The sequence below is a fragment of the Nicotiana attenuata genome, chromosome 1, assembly GCF_001879085.1.
Source record: "Nicotiana attenuata strain UT chromosome 1, NIATTr2, whole genome shotgun sequence".
In the NCBI taxonomy this organism is placed as follows: domain Eukaryota; kingdom Viridiplantae; phylum Streptophyta; class Magnoliopsida; order Solanales; family Solanaceae; genus Nicotiana; species Nicotiana attenuata.
The window spans coordinates 37,763,936-37,784,740 of record NC_031989.1 but is presented as its reverse complement, the minus strand read 5'-3'; the positions used below and the strand labels follow the sequence as shown (position 1 = coordinate 37,784,740).

General features: G+C 42.4%; 1 protein-coding gene across 1 annotated transcript; it reads left to right on the top strand.

The window, feature by feature from the left end:
- Positions 18,331-19,605, top strand: LOC109240726 (uncharacterized protein At5g65660-like). The gene is made up of 2 exons (XM_019407398.1): positions 18,331-18,796; positions 19,266-19,605. Exons 1-2 carry the CDS (start codon positions 18,563-18,565, stop codon positions 19,461-19,463), a joined length of 432 nt encoding a protein of 143 aa, XP_019262943.1. The 5' UTR covers positions 18,331-18,562; the 3' UTR covers positions 19,464-19,605.

The following is a 20,805-nucleotide window of genomic DNA, read 5'->3' as shown; positions in this document are numbered from 1 at the left end:
TTGTTTAGAGCCCGATAATCTACACAGAGTCGCAGGATACCATCATGTTTCTTTTGGTATGGCACAGGGGACCCGTAAGGGGACTTGGAGGACACGATGATCCTTGTGTCTAACATTTCCATCAATGGTCTCTGAAGCTCGGTGAGTTCGGGTGGTGACATTCTGAAAGGCGCTAGGGCGGGTGGCTTCTCGCCCGACACCAACTCAATCTCTTGGTCCACAGTGCGCCTAGGCGGGAGTCGCTTTGGCATGTACTGTGGCATGACATCTTCAAACTCCAGTAGTAGCTCCTTCACAGGTGCAGGAATGGGACCTGAAGAGTGTTCTATATCTTAAATGTAGAGGGTTGCAGGAATGTAGGTTCATGTCTTTTGACCCCCTTCTTCAACTACAAGGCCGAGATGTTCTCAGCGGCCATCTTCATGGGCATGCACGGGGTAATCCACGGCTTGGCCCCGGTTTTTTCAATCGACAGTAGCATATCTGCATATAGTACGGGCATGGTATTGGTTTGCCTTAGGAATTCCAACCAACTATCAACTCGAAGTCATCTATTATCACCACTCAAACGTTGAATTTTCCTTCGTAAGGGCCAAGCCTCACTGATACCTCTTTGGCTATTCCACCCACTGGCTGAGGAGGTGAGTTGATCACCTTGACACGACCTCTACCCTTTCCTACAACTAGACCAAGGCGCTCCACCTAAGTCGAGGCTAAGTAGTTGTGGGTAGCACCCGTGTCTATCATCGCCCGAATGGGCTTGCCATTTACCTTCATCTCGACGAACATTAAGGTCCTCTCTTGTTTAATATGGGTCCTCTCATCTGCCTTCTTTTTCTCTTTCTTGGTGATTGGACAAGGTCCTTCTTCTTACGGATACTAGCACTGGTTTCCGCTAAGGCCTCAGAAATAGAGCCAACAATTGCACTGAAGGCACCTACTGGTTCGGTCTGGTCCGCATCATCTGTGTCTTCATCGGTCCCATCATCAAAAGATTGATGGGCGTTCATCTGTGCATATGGGCATTCATTATTCCAATGTGGTCCGCCGCAATGACGGCATCCTGAAAGGGGCTTTCTCCCCCGATCATTGTTGTTTGACGTAGCACTATTACTGCTGGAGGAGGAAGCCTTAGATTTGGTTGCACTCTAATCTCCCCCACTTCTGCTAGGGCCACCATTGGTAGGCTGGCCCCCTTTGTATCCCGCTTGAGCAGGCGGTTGAGGCCTATCTTTCCGAGCTTCCACTTGATAGTCCCCAAGGCATTCAGCTGCTTGGATCACCTTGGGTAGGGTATCTACCCTTTGTCTTTGCAGCTCCATACGGGCATAAGGTTTCAACCCTTCCAAGAAGGTGATGAGTTTGTCTTTGTCCCCCGTGTCACATATGTTCAGCATGAGCAGGGAGAATTCCCGCACGTAGTCCTGCACTGATTTGGTCTGGCGGAGCTCCCGTAGCTTTTTCCTTGCATTGTATTCAACATTTTCGGGAAAGAACTGTAGGCATATGGCTGCCTTCAGTTCCGCCCATGTCTTGAGAGCATCTTCACCGGCCCTGATGTATTCGTACTTCACCCGTCACCAGAGTTTAGCATCACCCTGAAGATACATGGCAGCAGTTGCTACCTTCTTAGCTTCTTCTAGGCCCCCCCGTCCGTGGCGCTAGGCGTTGGGAGGCTTGCTAGGACGCCACGGGACCCGTCCAAAGGGTCATGGGGCATGGCTGGAAAGCCGCCCATGACACTTCGTATGCAACTTTGCGACTTCTTGTTCAATTTGCTATATGTTGATTGGGGTCTTTCTTCAAATGCCGTTTGGACAACTAAACTAAAACATAAACATAAAATAAATTATCGTATCACATGTTGATTTGTTTTTGATTTAAAACAGAAGAAAATAGACAGTAGATTAGCTCTATCACAACAAAAGAATTCTCAGAAACTTGAATCTTCTAAAAAACTCATACGTAATAAAATGAAAAAAGAAATTCTAAAAGATAAAACAGGACAGAACAATCATGTCCGTGAGACAATGTGGTAGGACAAGAAATTTAAGTAACCTAACTTAAAATCTATTGCATGCTATATAAAGGAGTGTAGAACAGCAAATGGACAGTACAGTAAGCAAGTTGATGTCCTTAAGTGGTGGAAAGATTCAGACTACGGAATGAACAGTGAAAGAAGGCCCCAAAAGGAGCGAGCAAACAGCATAAAAGCCGGAGTGGCTTTCCATAATTTACGCCAGCTGAGTGGCACTTCCCTATCTACCAAATAACTTAAAATTCAGTTCATCACAACTCACAAGTGGAAGATCTTTTTCGCCTAATCACTATTTATGTAGTACCTTATTTTATATTTGACTCGACATATAACTTAGTTTAAAACTTAAAATATATATTGTTGCTATATATCAAAAGTACATTGGAATATGTCGTCTTAAATATGTCAATAGTCCTACAATAAAATCACAAAGCATGTCAAGAGCAGAGTTGGATGCCTCATATTGTATAGGATTTGATCAAAGAAAATAGAGAGTTCGAAACCTAAATGCCAAGTTTTTGGACTTAAAATACGTTTTTACTACCTAAAAAAAAGATACTTTTCTATATATAACGCGCTATTATACTGCGCTATACTTTAACGATGTTTCAGTCGTTAAAGTATATTGCGGTATAATAACGCGTTATGTATAGTGCGGTATAATATTGTGTTATATATAGCACGTTATTATACCGCGCTATACCTGTTAATAAAATGACCTTCTTCCCCACGACAGAAACAGAAAACGAGTCCCATTTTTAATTCAAAAGAAACAACAGCGACCCCCCCCCCCCCCCCTCTTTTCTCCGAAAAAAATCCGAGTGGACCCCACCCGTCACACAAAAAGATAAGATTGTAGGTCCCGCATCCAACCCAATCACTACTAAAAAACCAAGTTTTAGCGATAGATCAATTATGTAGCTAAATAGAAAAATCCGTCGCTAATCTCATTTAGTGACGGACTAGCAACGGATTATCAAGAAATTCTGTTAGCTACGAGCGTTTTAGCGACAGATTAGCGACGATAATTCGTAGCTAATTTCAGTTTTTTTGTAGTGAATCCTTATATTGTTGTGGTTTCCTCGTTTCGGGCTCAAAATTTCAATTTTTCGAGTTCTCTGGAAAAAAAAAATCGAGATATTCCGATTTAGTTTATGTCGAAACTCGTATAATAATGCATATTAGTTCTCTTGAATGTGTTTCTATGTTGTTTTGTGTTTTGTTTGCGATTAAAATAGTATGTTATTTTTATCTGGATTAAGATATTAGTGTTTTAAAAAAATAGTTAAAAGTTGAGAAATAATTTTTTTGTTAATAAAAATGTTCATAAATTTCTTTTACTGTTTTATATGTAATTTCGTGAATGTTATGTTATTAAAATATATTTGTTATTTTTATTTAGTTTTGATTATTTATTTCCTTAAAGACTAGTGCCCTTTTAGGATAGTAAAATATAGATCCTTTTAGCGTAGTAAAATATAGAGCCTTTTAGCGTAGTAAAATGTAGAACCTTTTAGCGTAGAAACTCTGTAGTTTAAGTATCTACTATATTGATAGATCAAACACAAACTCTGTTCAATTACAATTTACAAAAATTAATTATTTAATTTATAAAACAAACACACAGAATTATGAAAAATATTGAAATTGACACACATAAGAATTCAGGATAGCTTGGTGCTACTGGGCCTCAAATGTCGAGCCTGGAACCCATAGGTATATACTTTGTCCAATTAAATAATTAAATATTAATTATTAACAAAACAAAACAAACACACAAAATTCTAAAAATATTGAAATTGACACACATAAGAATTCAGGAAAGCTTGGTGGTATTGTGCCTTCAATATCGAGCCTGAAACTTCATTAGATATATACGTTAGTACCAAATTAAAAATTAATTAATTTAATTTATAAAACAAACTACACTAAAATTATGTAAAAAAAATTGAAATTGACTACACATAAGAATTCAGGATAGCTTGGTGCTACTGGGCCTCAAATATCGAGCCCGGAACCCATAGATATATACGCTGTCCAATTAAAATTACTATTTAATTTTCAAAACAAACACACAAAATTCTGAAAATATTAAAATTGACACACATAAGAATTCAGGAAAGCTTGGTGCTACTGGGCCTCAAATATCGAGCCTGGAACCCATAGATATATACGTTGTCCAATTAAAAAATAATTATTTAATTTTCAAAACAAAAACACAAAATTATAAAAATATTGGAATTGACACACATAAGAATTCAGGAAAGCTTGGTGCTACTGAGCCTCAAATATCGAGCATGGAACCCATAGATATATACTCTGTCCAATTAATAATTAAATATTAATTATTTACAAAACTAACACACAATTAAATGAAAAAAATTAAAATTGACACACATATGAATTCAGGATAGCTTGGTGCTACTGGGCCTCAAATATCGAGCCTGGAACCCATAGATATATACTCTGTCCAATTAAATAATTAAATATTAATTATTTACAAAACAAACACACAATTAATATTGTTTAATTTACAGTAGACGACATGGACGTGCCGCCTGTGCATCCTGGACCTTTCTCCGATGAGCTATTAGTGTTACTGGGCGATCATAGGTCCGCCTACGTATGGGAGGGAGAGCTACTGGACCAAACTCTCCGCTCCAGGAGAGTGGACGACATGTGGGACTTTATGAGGGGTAGATATTTCCATCCCCGCGTAGTCCAGCGCCTGAGGGATACCGGCTTCTATAGGATTTTTGAGATTAGGCGGCTGCAGCTCGACTGGTCTCTGATCACGGCCTTGATAGAGCGGTGGCGACCGGAGACGCACACTTTCCACCTGCCCATTGGCGAAGCCACCATCACGTTGCAAGATGTTGAGGTTTTATATGGGCTGCCTGATGATGGACTGTCCATTGCACTGCCTCAGTATATGAGATCTATGTCGTGTGCCTAGTATTTGGATTTACTGCAGCAGTTCACTGGTTTCAGGCCACAGGATGAGACTGCAGCTTCAGGGGCCAGTCGCATGGCTTTGACAGCAATTAGATAGCAATTGGAGATATTGCACCCCGACATCACCGGCGAGACAGATGATCTACATATTCACCGGTACACGAGGTTGATGCTGCTCCTTCGTTTTTGGGGTATCTTGTTCCCGAACACTTCGGGAAATCTAGTGAGTTCGCGATTTCTATATCATCTTCAGCAGCTAGATGATTTACCCCAGTACAGCTGGGGTGTTGCTGTTCTCGCTTACCTGTACAGGCATATGTGCCGGGCGAGCATGGGTACCGAGAGCGACTTATGTGGTTTTCTGCCGCTTCTACAGGTGACAACATATTCGAATACTCTGTTCATTACTTCCAATTCTATCTAGTCAAAAAATTTCTTAAACTTTACGTCAACCTTGTATGTTAGGTATGGGCCTGGGAGCGGTTCCTGCAGTTGCAGCCACCTCTACCACCATTACCTCCGGATGTAGAACCTCCGTTTCTCCCTCTAGCTACGAGGTGGGTTCTCCTGCGTGGAAATTACCGAGCCATTGATGCTCATCATAATCTCCCCCTTGTCAGGGATGTGTTGGATATGCTGGAGGGCGCACAGGTAAATGTGTACCTAAACTTACTTGTTATAAATTCACTTGTGTTGCGCATACTTACTTTTATGTTATTATTTGATAGTTCATCTGGATGCCATACAACGACGACTTGATAGGTGGCTTGCCCGATTATTGCTCGGCAGGCCGACTGATTTGGCGCACTTCCGTCCCGCTGATGTGCCTCGATATTGTGGAGCATCATGCCACAGAGCGGGTACTTCGCTAGTTTGGCCATCCGCAGACTATACCGAGGGGGCCTACATGGGAGGCTACACATTATCAGCGGGATGATCATTCGATGGCGGACGACGCATTTGTAGCATGGCTAGAGGCGCAGGTCCATACTTGGGAGCGGCAAGAGGACCTGATTGTGCCCCCACCTTCACAGATCCAGGCTGCGACTATTCAGATGTATATGTCCTGGTACCGCCGCGTTACCCGACTTTTTTCGGGAGCCCCATTCATCAAGTTGGCGGTCGGTACAGACCATATGCCGGGAGGCACGAGACACTAGTATGTTATTTGGTATTGTTACTTATAACTATGATATTGCGTTCTGTAATTAATATTTTAAATGTTGTGCAGGCACTTGGTCATCATTTCTTCTACCAGTTAGGACTGCAGATGCAGCAACATGCCGGCGATCCTGCGGTCGCTGAGTATGGCCGGCAGGTGGCAGAGCTAGCTCTCCAGACACTGCAGCGAGCCAGACAGGGCGAGCGCTTAGATCACGACCCTGATTATGTAGCGCCAGAGCATCACCAACGGGGTAGGCCTGTCGCACTCCTGAAGGGACGGGGATGAGGCAGGGCTGTCCCACGAGGCGGGGGTGCCCCACGAAGCAGGGGTGCCCCACGGGGTCGTGGGGGCCAGTGAAGAGGTGGTCCCCAGCAAGGGGGCGTTGAGGCACCTGATGAGGATCTTGGAGCTGATCAGTCGGGTTACATCCCTCAGCAAGACAAGCCTCCCAGCAGCATGTCGTCATACATCCTTCAGCTGGAGCTGCCAGCATCACAGGTGACCCGGTCAGATCCATTGTTGATCACGGGCACGAGCTTCACCGCAGATATAGAGCAGTTCTTTTCAGGCCCATCGACCGCAGCTGAGGATCGGCCGACCCGAGACGTGGATGGTGGGTGCAGGTTGAGTTTTGGCTCATCGTCGTCGGGTGTGGCGGATCTATCACAGGCGCAGGTATGTTTGTATTACTATTAATTTTTAATTTGTTTTTTCTCTCAATGATTTTCCATAAATTAATTTTTAATTTTCTTATTAAGGCTTTATCCCAGCCCGTCATGGAGGCCACTTTGTGCGATGTTGAGGACACCACGGATGCTTATATTCAGGAGCCCGACGAGACCATGGTAAGAAAATATTTTTTACTTAACACGTACATTACTAATATACATTTTCATATACTGAGCTTACTTATTGTTTTGTAGGTTGCTGATGGACCGACGGCCCCTTCTACCGACCCTGCCAGCCCAACTGACGATCATGCTGCAGCGCATCCTCATATAAAGAGGCGATACGCCTCAGGCCAGCGGCTGCATTGAAGCACAAAGGCTGTGGGACTCATTTATTTTCCCTTTTTTTGTATTTTATGTAAATAATAACAACAATTTTATATGCTTATATAATATGCGCATTATATTTTTATTACCCCTGTTTCTTCTTTATTTTAACAGTACAACACAAACAAAAACATAAAAACTTAAGATAACTTAAATTCAGTATAACTAATGAAAACACATGACACGAGAAACATAAAGATACACTACTACACTCAACACGTACATGCTACTACACTCAACACGTACATGTCATTATTTAGTCACGACCGCCTAGTATTCTCTGCTCCAACCACTGAAATTTTACTTCCAGCTTATTTTTTTCTTCTTCCACCTCTTTGAGTTTCTCCTTCAACTCCGCAACTTCTGGTTTGTATGGTCGTTCATAGTCACACTGTTTCAAACACAAATAATGAAGATGCTGCAACTTTTCTTTGTAGTATTCTTGCTGACAGGGTTCATCAATCCATACCTCAAAATTGCAAACAGGTTCGCGGGAACCCTATAAAACTTGTTCATACACGCCCAGTAGCGGCGTCCAGCTTCACCATCATCCCAACAGTCTTGCATCATGCATGTTTTGCCGCACTCGCACCTTGGCACATAAAGGGGTTTAGACATTTGTTAAAGCGTAAAGAAAACTTTGCTTTTATGGAAATATTTGCTATTGGTTATTGTTAAGCGCAGAAAATAACTAGAATGCGCCCGTTATTTATAGGCAAGACAACACACAAAACGTAGTATTGTACCGCGCTATACATATTCACTTTTTGTGAAACGAAACAGCTTTTTCGCAGTCGGTCAGCTTTTCAGACCGACAAGACAACACACAAAATATAGTATTGTACCGCGCCATACATATTGACTTTTTCTGAAATGAAACAGCTTTTTCACAGTCGGTCAGCTTATTAGACCGACAAGACAACACACAAAACGTAGTATTGTACCGCGCTATACATATTGACTTTTTCTGAAGCGAAACAGCTTTTTCGCAGTCGGTCAGCTTTTCAGACCGACAAGACAACACACAAAATACATTATTGTACCGCGCTATACATATTGACTTTTTCTGAAACGGAACACTTTTTCTAAGTCGGTCTGCTTTTCAGACCGACAAGACAACACACAAAATGTAGTATTTAACCGCGCTATACATATTGATTTTTCTGAAACAAAACAGCTTTTTCGCAGTCGGTCAGATTTTCAGACCGACAAGACAACACACAAAACGTAGTATCTAACCGCGCTATACATATTGATTTTTCTGAAACGAAATAGCTTTGTCTTGATTTATCATTTTATTATCTTTTATTTTCATGTATGTTGCTTTAGTTATGGTTGTTGTGTTTTTTTCTCTTCAAGTATTATGTTATGAAATTTCAATCTTCATATTGGTCTTCTTTACTAACACCAATAAGTTGAATGTTGGAACTATCATATCATCATCCCAATTCAAAAGGTCATGTTAGATAATAAGATGTAACAAGACTGTGGAACATAATTTTATTTGATAGATATTGCAACATAAACAAGTACAGACACTTATTACAAAAAACATTACGAAAACAAAACACTAGGTGTATCCTTGATAGTTGGGTACATTAGACGAACTTGCACCAGGAGCTGGATTACCGCCGCCACCCAGACCAACTGAAGGACATTTACGACGGTCGTGTCCTGTTTGCGAGCATATGCCATATTTACGCGCATAAACGGTATCACCAATATCCATTTGGTTTCGTATACGCCTTCTCTTTTGCACTTGCAGCTTGTGCAAATAGTCCTTGTTATACAACATTTTAAATTGTTCCGGCGGCCAATAATGCTCACCACCCAATGGCTGCAACTGCCCACTATCACGTATGCAGCAACACTGTATTGCCTATCAACATAGTTGGTTGCCCCTAAACCAACTTGTTGAAAGCACTTCATGGCATGTGCGCACGACATGTGGTAGATGGTCCATTTTCCACATGAACACAACCTGTTGGCTTCATTCACGGTTTGTAGATTATTCCCCCGGTGTCTGCGGATAGAGGTGCGAACTTCAAAAACACCCCGATCGTGATCATACTGTAAATGTGAATGCCAATGTGCTCTCCTCCTATATTTATCAAATCTTCTCATCAGTATTGGCATAAATTGAACACCCCTGTCCATCAATTCCGATGCAGCTCTATGCCTTTCAACAAACCTCTCCGCAATCTATTTGAATGTCATCCGGACCATGGCAGTGACAGGCAATCCACGTGCAGACTTTAATAAGCCGTTGAATGACTCCGACACATTTGTAGTCAAGGCTCCCCATCGTCTGCCACCATCAACATGCAATGTCCACTTGTGAAGCTCATGTCCCATCAGCCTAGGCTTTTTCGTCTAACTGCTGGATCGCTTCCATGCGCCTTGTGAATTTGCACTGCTGGTACTCAGTTTCGGCCATCCACATTAATTCATGGAAGGCCTTGTCGGGATATTTCTTCTGGAAATTGGCCTTCAGGTGCCTCACACAGTAACAGTGGTATGCATAGGGTTCCTGCCATTCAGGCAAATGTCATACAGAACTTAAAATACCACCATGCCGATCAGATATTAGATAAATACCTGAACGCTGTTTGACAACGTGCTGCTTCAAGTTGTTCAAAAAAAGCGTCCACGTCTCTTCGCTTTCATTGGCACAAATGGCAAAAGCTAGTGGAAATATTTGTCCGTTGGCATCTACTGCAAATGCGATCAAAAGTTTAATATCATACTTTCCATAGGCATGAGTACCGTCTATGGAAATTACCAGACGGCAATGCACAAAACCATCAATTGCTGGTTTAAATGACTAGAACACATAGTTGAAAAATATATTTCGGTATTCTCGGACTCCGCTCATGCCTCCATTCAACAATAGTCCCGGGGTTAAAGTGTTTCAGTGCGGCCATGTACCTGGGTAGAGATGAAAATGACTTATCCCAGTCACCATAAATAATTTCAAATGCACGTTTGCGCCCGAGATATGCCTTTCTTTTGGTTATTGTACACCCATATTCCTGGTGGACGGCTGTAATACACTATTTGATCTTGAACCTAATGGACACTTCCAACTATGGAATCAAGACAAGAGAAATCAAGTCTACATCCAAGTTGAAGTGATTCTCATTGAATGTGTCCATTTCACATCCGTGGGTGCTAATATATTTACCCACTTTCCACGACCCTGATTTCTTCTTGCTCGAATGCAACATCTAGTTACAACCCATAAAGTCTCAACGGCATATAGCCTTGTATACCTCTGGAGTTGACTCCCTGACCGTCATCTCACGACACTCTCTTACGTTGTAGATTTTCATAGCCCTGATTAGGCGAGCTTTATCGGCAAAAATACATGCCATTTGCCAGCACCGTTGGTCTAGACTCATCCCACATTGCTGACCGAACTTCGTCAAGATCCCTTCTGAGGGCATCCACATCCAGCATACTTGGCAAATTATCAAGGTAGGGAATATTCCGCTCATGAAACGGCATGTGGGACTCGTACACTCTTGGTCTAACGGGAGGTGGAGAAGCATGCTCCCTCGTTAGCTCAGATTCGACATTCACTTCCTCCTCATCATCACCCTCATCAAGGAAGGGTGTGTCATCTCCAGACTCATCGATATTGTTGTCATAATCACTGTTATCTTCCTGACTCTGCGTTTCTGTCAACTCACAAGTAAATACGTCGTCTACGGGCAACTGAGTGAAGTCAGGACCATCAAGTTGCTCGTTTTCACTGCACAAAAAGAACAAAATGATAAGCTACTCAAGTTAATAAATACTTTACATATAGCTATATCACTTCACTTACATGTCGTACTGTGTTGACATTCCAAGATGGACATTTTCTTGTTGGTAATGACTCCCGGATGGACCATCATGATCCAACACGCCGGAACTATGCATATTCCAACTAGGAGTGGGGTCATAACTTGTAAAATTCATATCCGGACGGTACCCCCTGTGGAAAATATGAGTGTTAATACAAATCCAATTCAACAAAAAATAAACATCGATAAAGCGTAAAAAAATTGAAGTGTACCTATCGTCTTGTTGATTATGTAAAGTAGGAGAGAAATTATTTCCTCGATGCTCATTCGCCAGTGGTGATAAGTCTAAATCAAGGCAAACTCTTTCATCAGGAATCTATCCGGCAAAAACTGCTCCAGAATAATCACCCGATGACTAGTGGTTATCCCTACTATGCGCAACCTCATTATTGGGAACGTCTTCAACCTTGACTTACATTTCCAACAATTTTATCACAATAAATTCCTTGTATTCATCCGGAATCCGCAAAAAATCTCTAAGAGTTTCATCATCTTCGATGTTAAACTCAGAATAAAAAGCAAACCCCTGTGGAGTCACAGAATACGGATATCTATCGGTTACTTTAAGGTTCACCGAACGTTTTCTCACAATCCTTTTTTTACGTAACAACGATACCAATTTATCGTACTCCATTGTAAGCGGCAATTTAACATGACACTGTGGAGATAAACTATACCTCGCAGAATATTCTCCGCTACAACCTCACCCCCTCCCCCCCTCCCCCAATATAATGAAACCCTTATTTTTGGATCTTCAGACATTTATAAAAAATGCTTGATAATAAGAAGAAAAGTTTGAACGGAAGTTAGAATATTTTTTGAATGGATTTTCATAAAATCCTAACGCCATTAAATAAGGCAAGGCCTAGCTCGGGGGCTGAATTTTACGATGTATAGCGCGGTATTACACTGCGCTATACCAATTTGAATTATTGTTATGTCAATTAATTGCATGACACTTATTGGTGGGCCCACAAAAAGGTATAGCGTTGTATAATATCGCGCTATATATGTTTGAATTACTGTTATGTCAGTTAACCGTATGAGACTAATTAGTGGGCTCACAAACAGGTGAAACGCTGTATTATACAGCATTATATATAACACGGTATTATATCGTGCTATACTTTAACGGCTGAAACACCGTTAAAGTATAGGGTGCGGTATAATATCGCGTTATACATATAAATGTAACTTTTTTTAGCAGTAGAGACATATTTTGAGTCCTAAAACCCAACATTTAGGTTTCAGTTAGTACTGTCATCGGCGGCTTTCCAGCCATGCCCCATGACCCCTTGGACGCGCCCCATGGCGTCCTAGCAAGCCTCCCAATGCCTAGCGCCATGGACGGTCCTGTGGTCTAGGCTGTGCCAAGTGACAAGCGCGCATGTGCCTCTGTCGCCCCACCGATAGCTCTCACCAATGCCCAGCTGCAGGCAGATGCCAACAGCGCCGCGAGCGCAAACTGTGATGTCAAAGACAAGGTTGCTAACAACGGACCCGTTTCTACCTTGTAGAAAAACTAAGTCCTTTTCATTATAAATATAGAGTAGTATTATTTCATGTACTTCCATTATGTTCCTCTAGCCTATTTAGGTCAAGTCTTGTAACATTGGTTTATTTTTTTTAAGCATTATTAGGGGGGACCAAGCAATCAAACTTTCTAGCAAGCAAGCAATTCTCTATACTGGTGTCTCTCCCCCTCGATACTGTGTGGCTTTCCTGTAATATCTTTCATTAATGCAATCAAGCTTTCTTTCATTATCAATTCTCTTCTATGTTCTCTCAATTGCTCTAGACCTTGGTTTTCTCGTACGGCATTGACAATCTAGTCTAGCGTACGGAGGGGACCTCAGTTGATGGATAGTAACTACATGGACATCGGTTGCTTAGCCTTACGTCGCCCTTCCAAGGAACTCAGGAAGGCGCCGCGTAACAGTTGGTATCTGAGCCTAGGCTCAACATCGGACGAGGGAACACATTGCCATTACCACCATTTCCGGCCTTGGTGAATCATGGGGATCACATCGCGGCCCTTGAATAGACGGATGACGTATTACGGCCATCGTGGATACTATGCCTGATCTAAGAACCAACCTAGTGCAAAGGTTGGACGACCTAGACCGTAGAATGCGGCAGGCCGAAGGTGACATGCGAACATCAGTAGCGACTTTGAGGGAGACGGACAAATGGTAGCCACAGAGGCAGCCAAAATTTTTGGTAAATTCGAGGGCCTCCAACAGTAGCGTGCCGAGGATTTAGCCTACAGGGCACAAGTGGCAGACAGGGTGACTGCCATGCAGCAAACTATAGACAACTTGAATGGCCAGCTCAATGTTGTCAATGTTGCACTACAAGGCTTCGAGGAGGCGAAAACCGAATCGGGGGTGCTGTAAACCTAACCCCCGTGGCACAAAAACTAAAAATTCCTGAGACAAATCCATACAGTGGAGCTCGAAATTCCAAAGAAGTGGAAAACTTCATCTTCGACATCGAACAGTACTTCGATGCCGTGAGGGACCTAGAAGAAGCTAAGAAGGTAGCAACTACTGCTATGTATGTTCAGGGTGATGCTAAACTCTGGTGGCGGGTGAAGTACGAAGCCATCATGGCCCCGGTGAACATATTCTTGAGACATGGGCAGAACTGAAGGCAGCTATACGCCTAAAGTTCTTCCCCGAAAATGTTGAGTACAATGCACAGAGAAAGCTACGGGAGCTCCGCCAGACCAAATCAGTGCGGGATTATGTACGAGAATTCTCCACGCTCATGATGAACATACGAGACATGGGGGACAATGACAAACTCTTCACATTCCTAGAAGGGTTGAAACCTTATGCCCGTATGGAGCTGTAAAGACAAAGGGTAGACATTTTACCCAAGGCGATCCAAGCAGCGGAGTGCCTTGGGGACTATCAAGTGGAAGCCCGGAAGGATGGGCCTCAATAGCCTGTCCAAGTAGGATACAAAGGGGGCCAGCCTAGCATTGGTGGCCGTAGCAGAAGTGGAGGAGATCGGAGTGCAACCAAATTCAAGGCTACTCTTCAAGTAGTACTAGCATTGCATCTAACAACAACGATCAGGGGAGGAAAACCCCTTCAGGATGCCATCATTGCGGTGGACCACATTGGAATAATGAATGCCCACATGCACAGATGAATGCCCATCAAGCTTTAGATGATGGGATGAATGACGACACAAATGATGCGGACCAGACCGAACTAGTAGGTGTCTTCAATGCAATTGTTGGCTCTATTTCTAAGGCCTTAGCGGGAACCAATGCTGGTATCCGTAAAAAGAAAGACCCATGCCCAATCACCAAGATAAGGAAAAAGAAGGCGGATGAGAGGACTCCTCTTAAACAAGAGAGGACCTTAATGTTCGTCGAGATGAAGGTAACTAGCAAGACCATTCTAGCGATGATAGACACGGGTGCTACCCACAACTACTTAGCCTCGACTCAGGTGGAGCTTGGTCTAGTTGTTAGAAAGGGCAGAGGTCGTGTCAAGGCTATCAACTCACCGCCTCATCCAGTGGGTGGAATAGCCAAAGAAGTACCAGTTAAGCTTGGCCTTTATGAAGGAAAATTCAACCTGTGCGTGGTGATCATAGATGACTTCGAGTTGATAGTTGGGTTGGAATTCTTGAGGCAAACCAACACCATGCCCGTACCGTATGTCAACATGCTACTGATGATGGGAACAAAAGGTGCTAAGCCCTGCATTATCCCATGCATGCCCATGAAGATGGCCGCTGAGAACATCTCGGCCTTGCAGCTGAAGAAGGGGGTCAAAAGTCATGAACCTATGTTCCTGGCTACCCTATGTATTGAAGATATAGAACGCTCTTCGGGTCCTATTCCTGCACCCATGAAGAAGATTCTACTGGAGTTTGAAGACGTCATTCCACAAGACATGCCAACGCGACTCCTGCGTAGGCACACTGTGGACCATGACATTGAGTTGGTGCCGGGTGCCAAGCCACCCGCCCGGGCGCCTTACAGAATGTCACAACCCGGACTCACCGAGTTTCGGAGACAGTTGACGGAAATTCTAGACACAAGGATCATTGTGCCCTCCAAGTCCCCATACGGGTCCCCTGTGCTATTCCGAAAGAAACATAGCGGCAGCCTACGACTTTGTGTAGATTATCGGGCTCTAAACAAAATCACCGTTAATACCAAGTACCCTATTCTGCTAATGGAATACTTGTTGGATAGATTGGGTGGTGCGACAGTGTTCACCCAAATAGACTTGAAGATAGTTTATTGGCAAGTTCGGATTGCAGAGGGTGATGAACACAAGACGACCTGTGTGACAAGGTATGGGTCGTACGACGTCTTGCTTATTCCATTCGGCTTGACTAACGCTCCAGCCACATTTTTCACCCTGATGAACCAAGTCTTCTGAGAGTACATTGACGAATTCGTGGTGGTCTACTTGGATGACAATGTGGTATATAGCCAAACACTAGAGGAACACTTGGAGCACTTGCGGAAGGTCCTAGCCCGATTACGGGAGCACGCATTATATGCGAAGCTATCCAAGTGCGCATTTACCCAAAAATAGATTGACTTCCTCAGACATGTCATCGAGGAAGGGCGGATCAAGATGGACCAACATAAGATTCAGTCTATCATGATTGGCTGTTGCCTAAGGATATCCATGCCTTGAGGGCGTTCCTTGGCCTATGCAACTTTTATCGGCGACTTGTGAAAAATTAATCCCTCATCACAGTGTCATTGACAGAACTCTTAAAGAAGGTCACGCCTTGGGATTGGTGACCCAGGCGAGCGGGGGCCTTCAACGCATTGAAAATGGCTATGTCTAGTAGCCCCGTCTTGGCCCTCCCTGATTTGGCCAAGCCCTTCGAGGTACGAACGGATGCCTCTGACTATGCCCTTGGCGGAGTCTTGCTACAAGAAGGGCATCCTGTAGCGTACGAGAGCCGGAAGTTGAAGGATGTAGATAGGTGTTATGCTGCCCACGAGAAAGAATTATTGGCCATCGTTCATTGTTTACGCCTTTGGAGGAACTATCTGCTGGGAAACCCGTTCATGGTCAAGACAGACAACACAGATGTTAGCCATTTCATGACCCAGCTGACGCTGAATGGTCGACAGACCAGGTGGCAGGAACTCCCAGCGGAATTTCACTTCAACTTGGAGTACCAAAGTGGGAAGACTAATTATGTTGCTGATGCCAGAAGTATAAGTCGGACCGCTTGACACAAGCAGGACTCTTGTAACCACTAGCTGTCCCAAAGAGACCTTGGGAAAGCGTTTCCCTAGATTTCATCACCGGATTGCCCAAGGTCGGAAATCTCATGACTATCTTGGTTGTTATGGATCGTTTTTCCAAGTATGCTACATTTATAGCAACCCCACAATATATATTAGCAAAAGATACAACTCGACTCTTCTTCTTCCATGTCGTCAAATATTGGGGCCTGCCTAAAGACATCGTTAGTGATCGCAACTCACGGTTCGCTAGCAATTTTTGGACCCAACTCTTTAAGTGCCTCGGGTCAAATTTTAGTCACAACTCAAGTTTCCACCCGTAATCTGATGGCCAAACGGAGCGGTTCTATGGCATGCTGGAGGAATATCTCCGCCACTTTGTAATCGGATCGCAGAAGAATTGGGTGAAGCTTCTGGATGCTGCTCAATTGTGTTTCAATTAACAAAAGAGCTCTAGTACAAACAAAAGCGCTTTGGAGATAGTGCGGAGCCATCTTGTCAAAGCACAAAAGCGGATGAAGAGCATGCTGAACAAAATCATCGCTTTGTTGAATACCAAGTAGGAGACAAAGTGATGGTCAAAATCCCAAAGCGGTACTTGTTTGCAGGGGTCCATGACCCTCGCCTATTACAAAAATACATTGGACCCTTGTCCATTGAAAGACGCATTGGGAAAGTTCATACCGGGTGGATACCCCAGCCTAGTGGAAGATCCATCCTGTCTTCCATGTCACTCTTTTGAAACCTTTTTCGAAAGACATGGAGGATCCTTCGAGGCCCCAATTCAACCGGGAAAAGGCATGTTGAAGCTATTCTTAACGGTCGAGTGATTCACGCCTCAAGGAAAGATCACCAAGAGTTCTTAGTGAAATGGCAGGGCTGTGATGCAGAGGAGAACACTTGTGAGAGGGGAACAAACCTCAAAGCCTACAAGAGCCTTATTGATGATTATCCTGCAAGTAAGGCGCCGAGGACGTCGCCAACTCAGGTGGGGCAGAATGTCATGGGCAGCTTTCCATCCATGCCCCATAGTCCCTTGGACGCGCCCCATGGCGTCCTAGCAAGCCTCTCACCTCTCAACACCTAGCGACATGGACGGTCCCGTGGTCTTGGCTGCGCCAAGTGACAAGTGCGCATGTGCCTCTGCCGCCCCACCAATAGCCCTCGCCAGCGCCCAGCCGCAGGCAGATGCCAACGGCGCTGCGCGCGCAGACTGTGATACCAAAGACAAGGTTGCTGACAACGGACATGTTTCTACCTTATAGAAAACTAAGTCCTTTTCATTGTAAATATAAAGTAGTTTTATTTCATGTACTTCCATTATGTTTCTCTAGCTTAGTTAGGTCAAGTCTTGTAACTTTGGTTTATTTGTTTTAAGCATTATTTTGGGGGATCAAGCAATCAAATTTTCTAACAAGCAAGCAATTCTCTGTACTGGTGTCTCTCCCCCTCGACACCGTGTGACTTTTCTATAATAGTTTTCATTAATGCAATCAAGCTTTCTTTCATTCTCAATTCTCTTTTCTGCTCTCTTTATTGCTCTTGATATTGGTTTTTCCGTACGGCACCGACAATCTAGTCTAGCGTATGAAGGGGATCTCAGTTGGCGGATAGTAACTACACGAACGTCGATTGCATAGGCTTACGTCGCCCTTCCTAGAAATCTCAAAAAGGCGCCGCGTAACCGTACTCATTAAACAAACAAACGAAGGCACATATTATGTTTCATACTAAGATGCACCACCGTAAAAAAAAACTGACAATAAACGGACTATGGAAAAGTAATCATGCTTGGACTTTTTTTACTTTTATTTCGTGCCAAAAACTATTTACATTCGACAGATGAAAAAGTATATTATAAAATTTGTATGATTTTTGTATATAACATTCAGAATGTGTGTATATATACATAAACAAAAAATATATATTTTCTGACTACTATTTTAAGAGGTCATTTTGCCGAAACATGCTTGGCACCGAAGCATGTAGGTCCCCAGCTTTTCCTTCCGTACCAAGGCCTTCAGTTTATAAATTTGTAGCTCCACCCCCTTCTCTCTCTACATCACAACTCAACCAAATCCACCTTCATTTCCAACCTTTCCCATTTTAACTTGCTCTTAAACCAGAGTCCCTATACTACTTTAATTTGTTTAGGCAGACTCCAACTTTCTCTGAAAAACTATCCTCTTCTTCTATTCTTTCTTCAGCCCTGGATGTTGAGAGAAGTGGGTACTACGAGTTGTTGTTGCTGTATAACAAAAAATGGAGCGTCCTCAGTACTACGCACCGTCCCATATTAATGTGGAGTCATCATCTCGGCCGTCTTTAGGCTTCCCCCTTGGCACTGCTGTTCTCTTAATTGTCATTTTCAGTTTGAGTGGCGTCTTTTCTTGCTGCTATCACTGGGAAAAAATTCGTTCCCTCCGTCGTCGATCTTTCGCCGACCTCGAAGGGGGCGGTGATCCTGCTTCCTTGAAACCCAAACACACCCACATGGTAAACAATCTGATATATATATCCCTCTTTTGTTTACTGAAATGTGTGTTAGAGACGGAATTTATTGGATTTAAATAGTATATACATGAAAGTATAACTAGCGTTTACACTTAGTAGTAGTATATTTAACCTTGTTATAACAATATGTTTAATTTATTTTTTATATTACCAAATTGGATTCATTATAAAGAGTTACTTAAACTAGTTAAGATTTACAATAAGTTACCTTTTTTTTTGGTTGAGCTAATTACGTGAAAATATGTCTTTTTCATGTTTGATGGAGAGATTGGAATTTAAGTTTTACACTACTCTATTCCATTTCAAATTGTGTATAATATCACCTAAGTTGTTACGCTAAAACACTTTTATTTACATATTCATCCAACAAGACATAGTCACGTCTAACTAATTGTTATGTCAATATCGGATTATGGATAAAATTAACTTTGTTCATTCTTTGTTTATACAGAGTGAGATGCAGAACCAAAGCCAAATCTCTCCGGCAGTTTTAATGCCAGGTGATCAAGTTCCAAAATTCATAGCATTGCCTTGTCCATGTCAACCTCCTACAACAGGAAAGGTGGTTGTAGAGGTTCAGACACCGCCGCGGCCGCCGCCTTCACCTCCTAAGACAATTCGTATGGTGGTGGGATTACCTTTGTATTAGTATAAGCAGAGTATTACTGATTTGGGACTGGGCTCGTTGGTGTATAGCAGAGTGTATATACTGAATTGTGGTGATCAATTAAACTCCCAATGGGAAACATCAGTTCTTTATTTTTGTGTTATAACACCTTAATTGATATGCACATGAGCGTTGTTGGTTTACTAATAATTTTTATTTGCACCGTTAGTTTTAGGAGCCGTTTGGCCGTTGATTTTTTTTTTCTCGGGAATTTTTTTCAAAAATGTGTTCATGAAAATTTGTAAGTTTTTGGAGATTTTTTCAAAAATGAGTTTTACAAAAACCAAAAAGTTTTGACCACTTTTTCAAGTTTTTCGGAAAAAAATATTTTCCCCACTCAAAACTGCAATGTGAAATGCATATCTAAACATAATTTTAAATTTCAAAATTATTTTTTTAACTTAACTCCAAATACTATTTTTTTTGTTGTCAAAAATCACATTTTTATGTCAAAACGCCTACTTAGTATTTAGTATCAAAAGCGTCTACTTTTTGTATACATCAAGGACTAATTCTATTAAGAGGTTGTATATATGAAGGACCGAATAATCCAACCCTTATACTTTAAGGACCATTTTGATTATTTTCTCTAAAATTCCGAAAATGAAGTTTGTAATCCTTCAGAAAAAGTTCATTTTCCTGTTAAAAAAAACTCAAACAAATATATTTTTGGATCAAACACTCAAAAATAGAGTTTTGTTTACCTCGAGAAATATGAGTAACAATTAAATATGATTTGTGGTTTTAAAGATATGTGATTTATTCCAATACTAGTGAATGTACAAATAATATTAAATTTAAGTAAAAAGAATTGATGAACCAAACCAGTGTTGTTAGAGCAATAAGGACCTCGAGCTCGATTATCTTAGGGGCCTCGAGGTGAGCTAAGAACAATAAAGTATGAACAATAAAGTAAGGACAATAAAGCTGAAGAACAATTGTTGAGCACGGTAAACAAGAAAGGCAGAGTAGAATATTCTATTGCAGAGAATGAGATATCCTCTACAAATGATTGGGGTCCCCTTTATATAGGAGGGGAAAATCCTTAATACAGTACATTTCTAATTACGGTAAGAAATTCTATTGGTACAGCTGCATAACGACCTAGTACGGACTTGTGCTATTTCGTGCAAATCTTATCCTATAATTTATGCCCTGACCCACGTGTTCTTGAGAAATTCCCGCTCTTTCTTGAGTGTCTTCGAGATTGTACTACCCTCGAGACAGGTCACGATGGATCCCCGATTTGCTTCTCGAGGTGCGCTCATCCGGGGCTGGCTTGATTCTTACTTCGAGCTTCCAGAACTCGAGCTCTGAGTGTAAT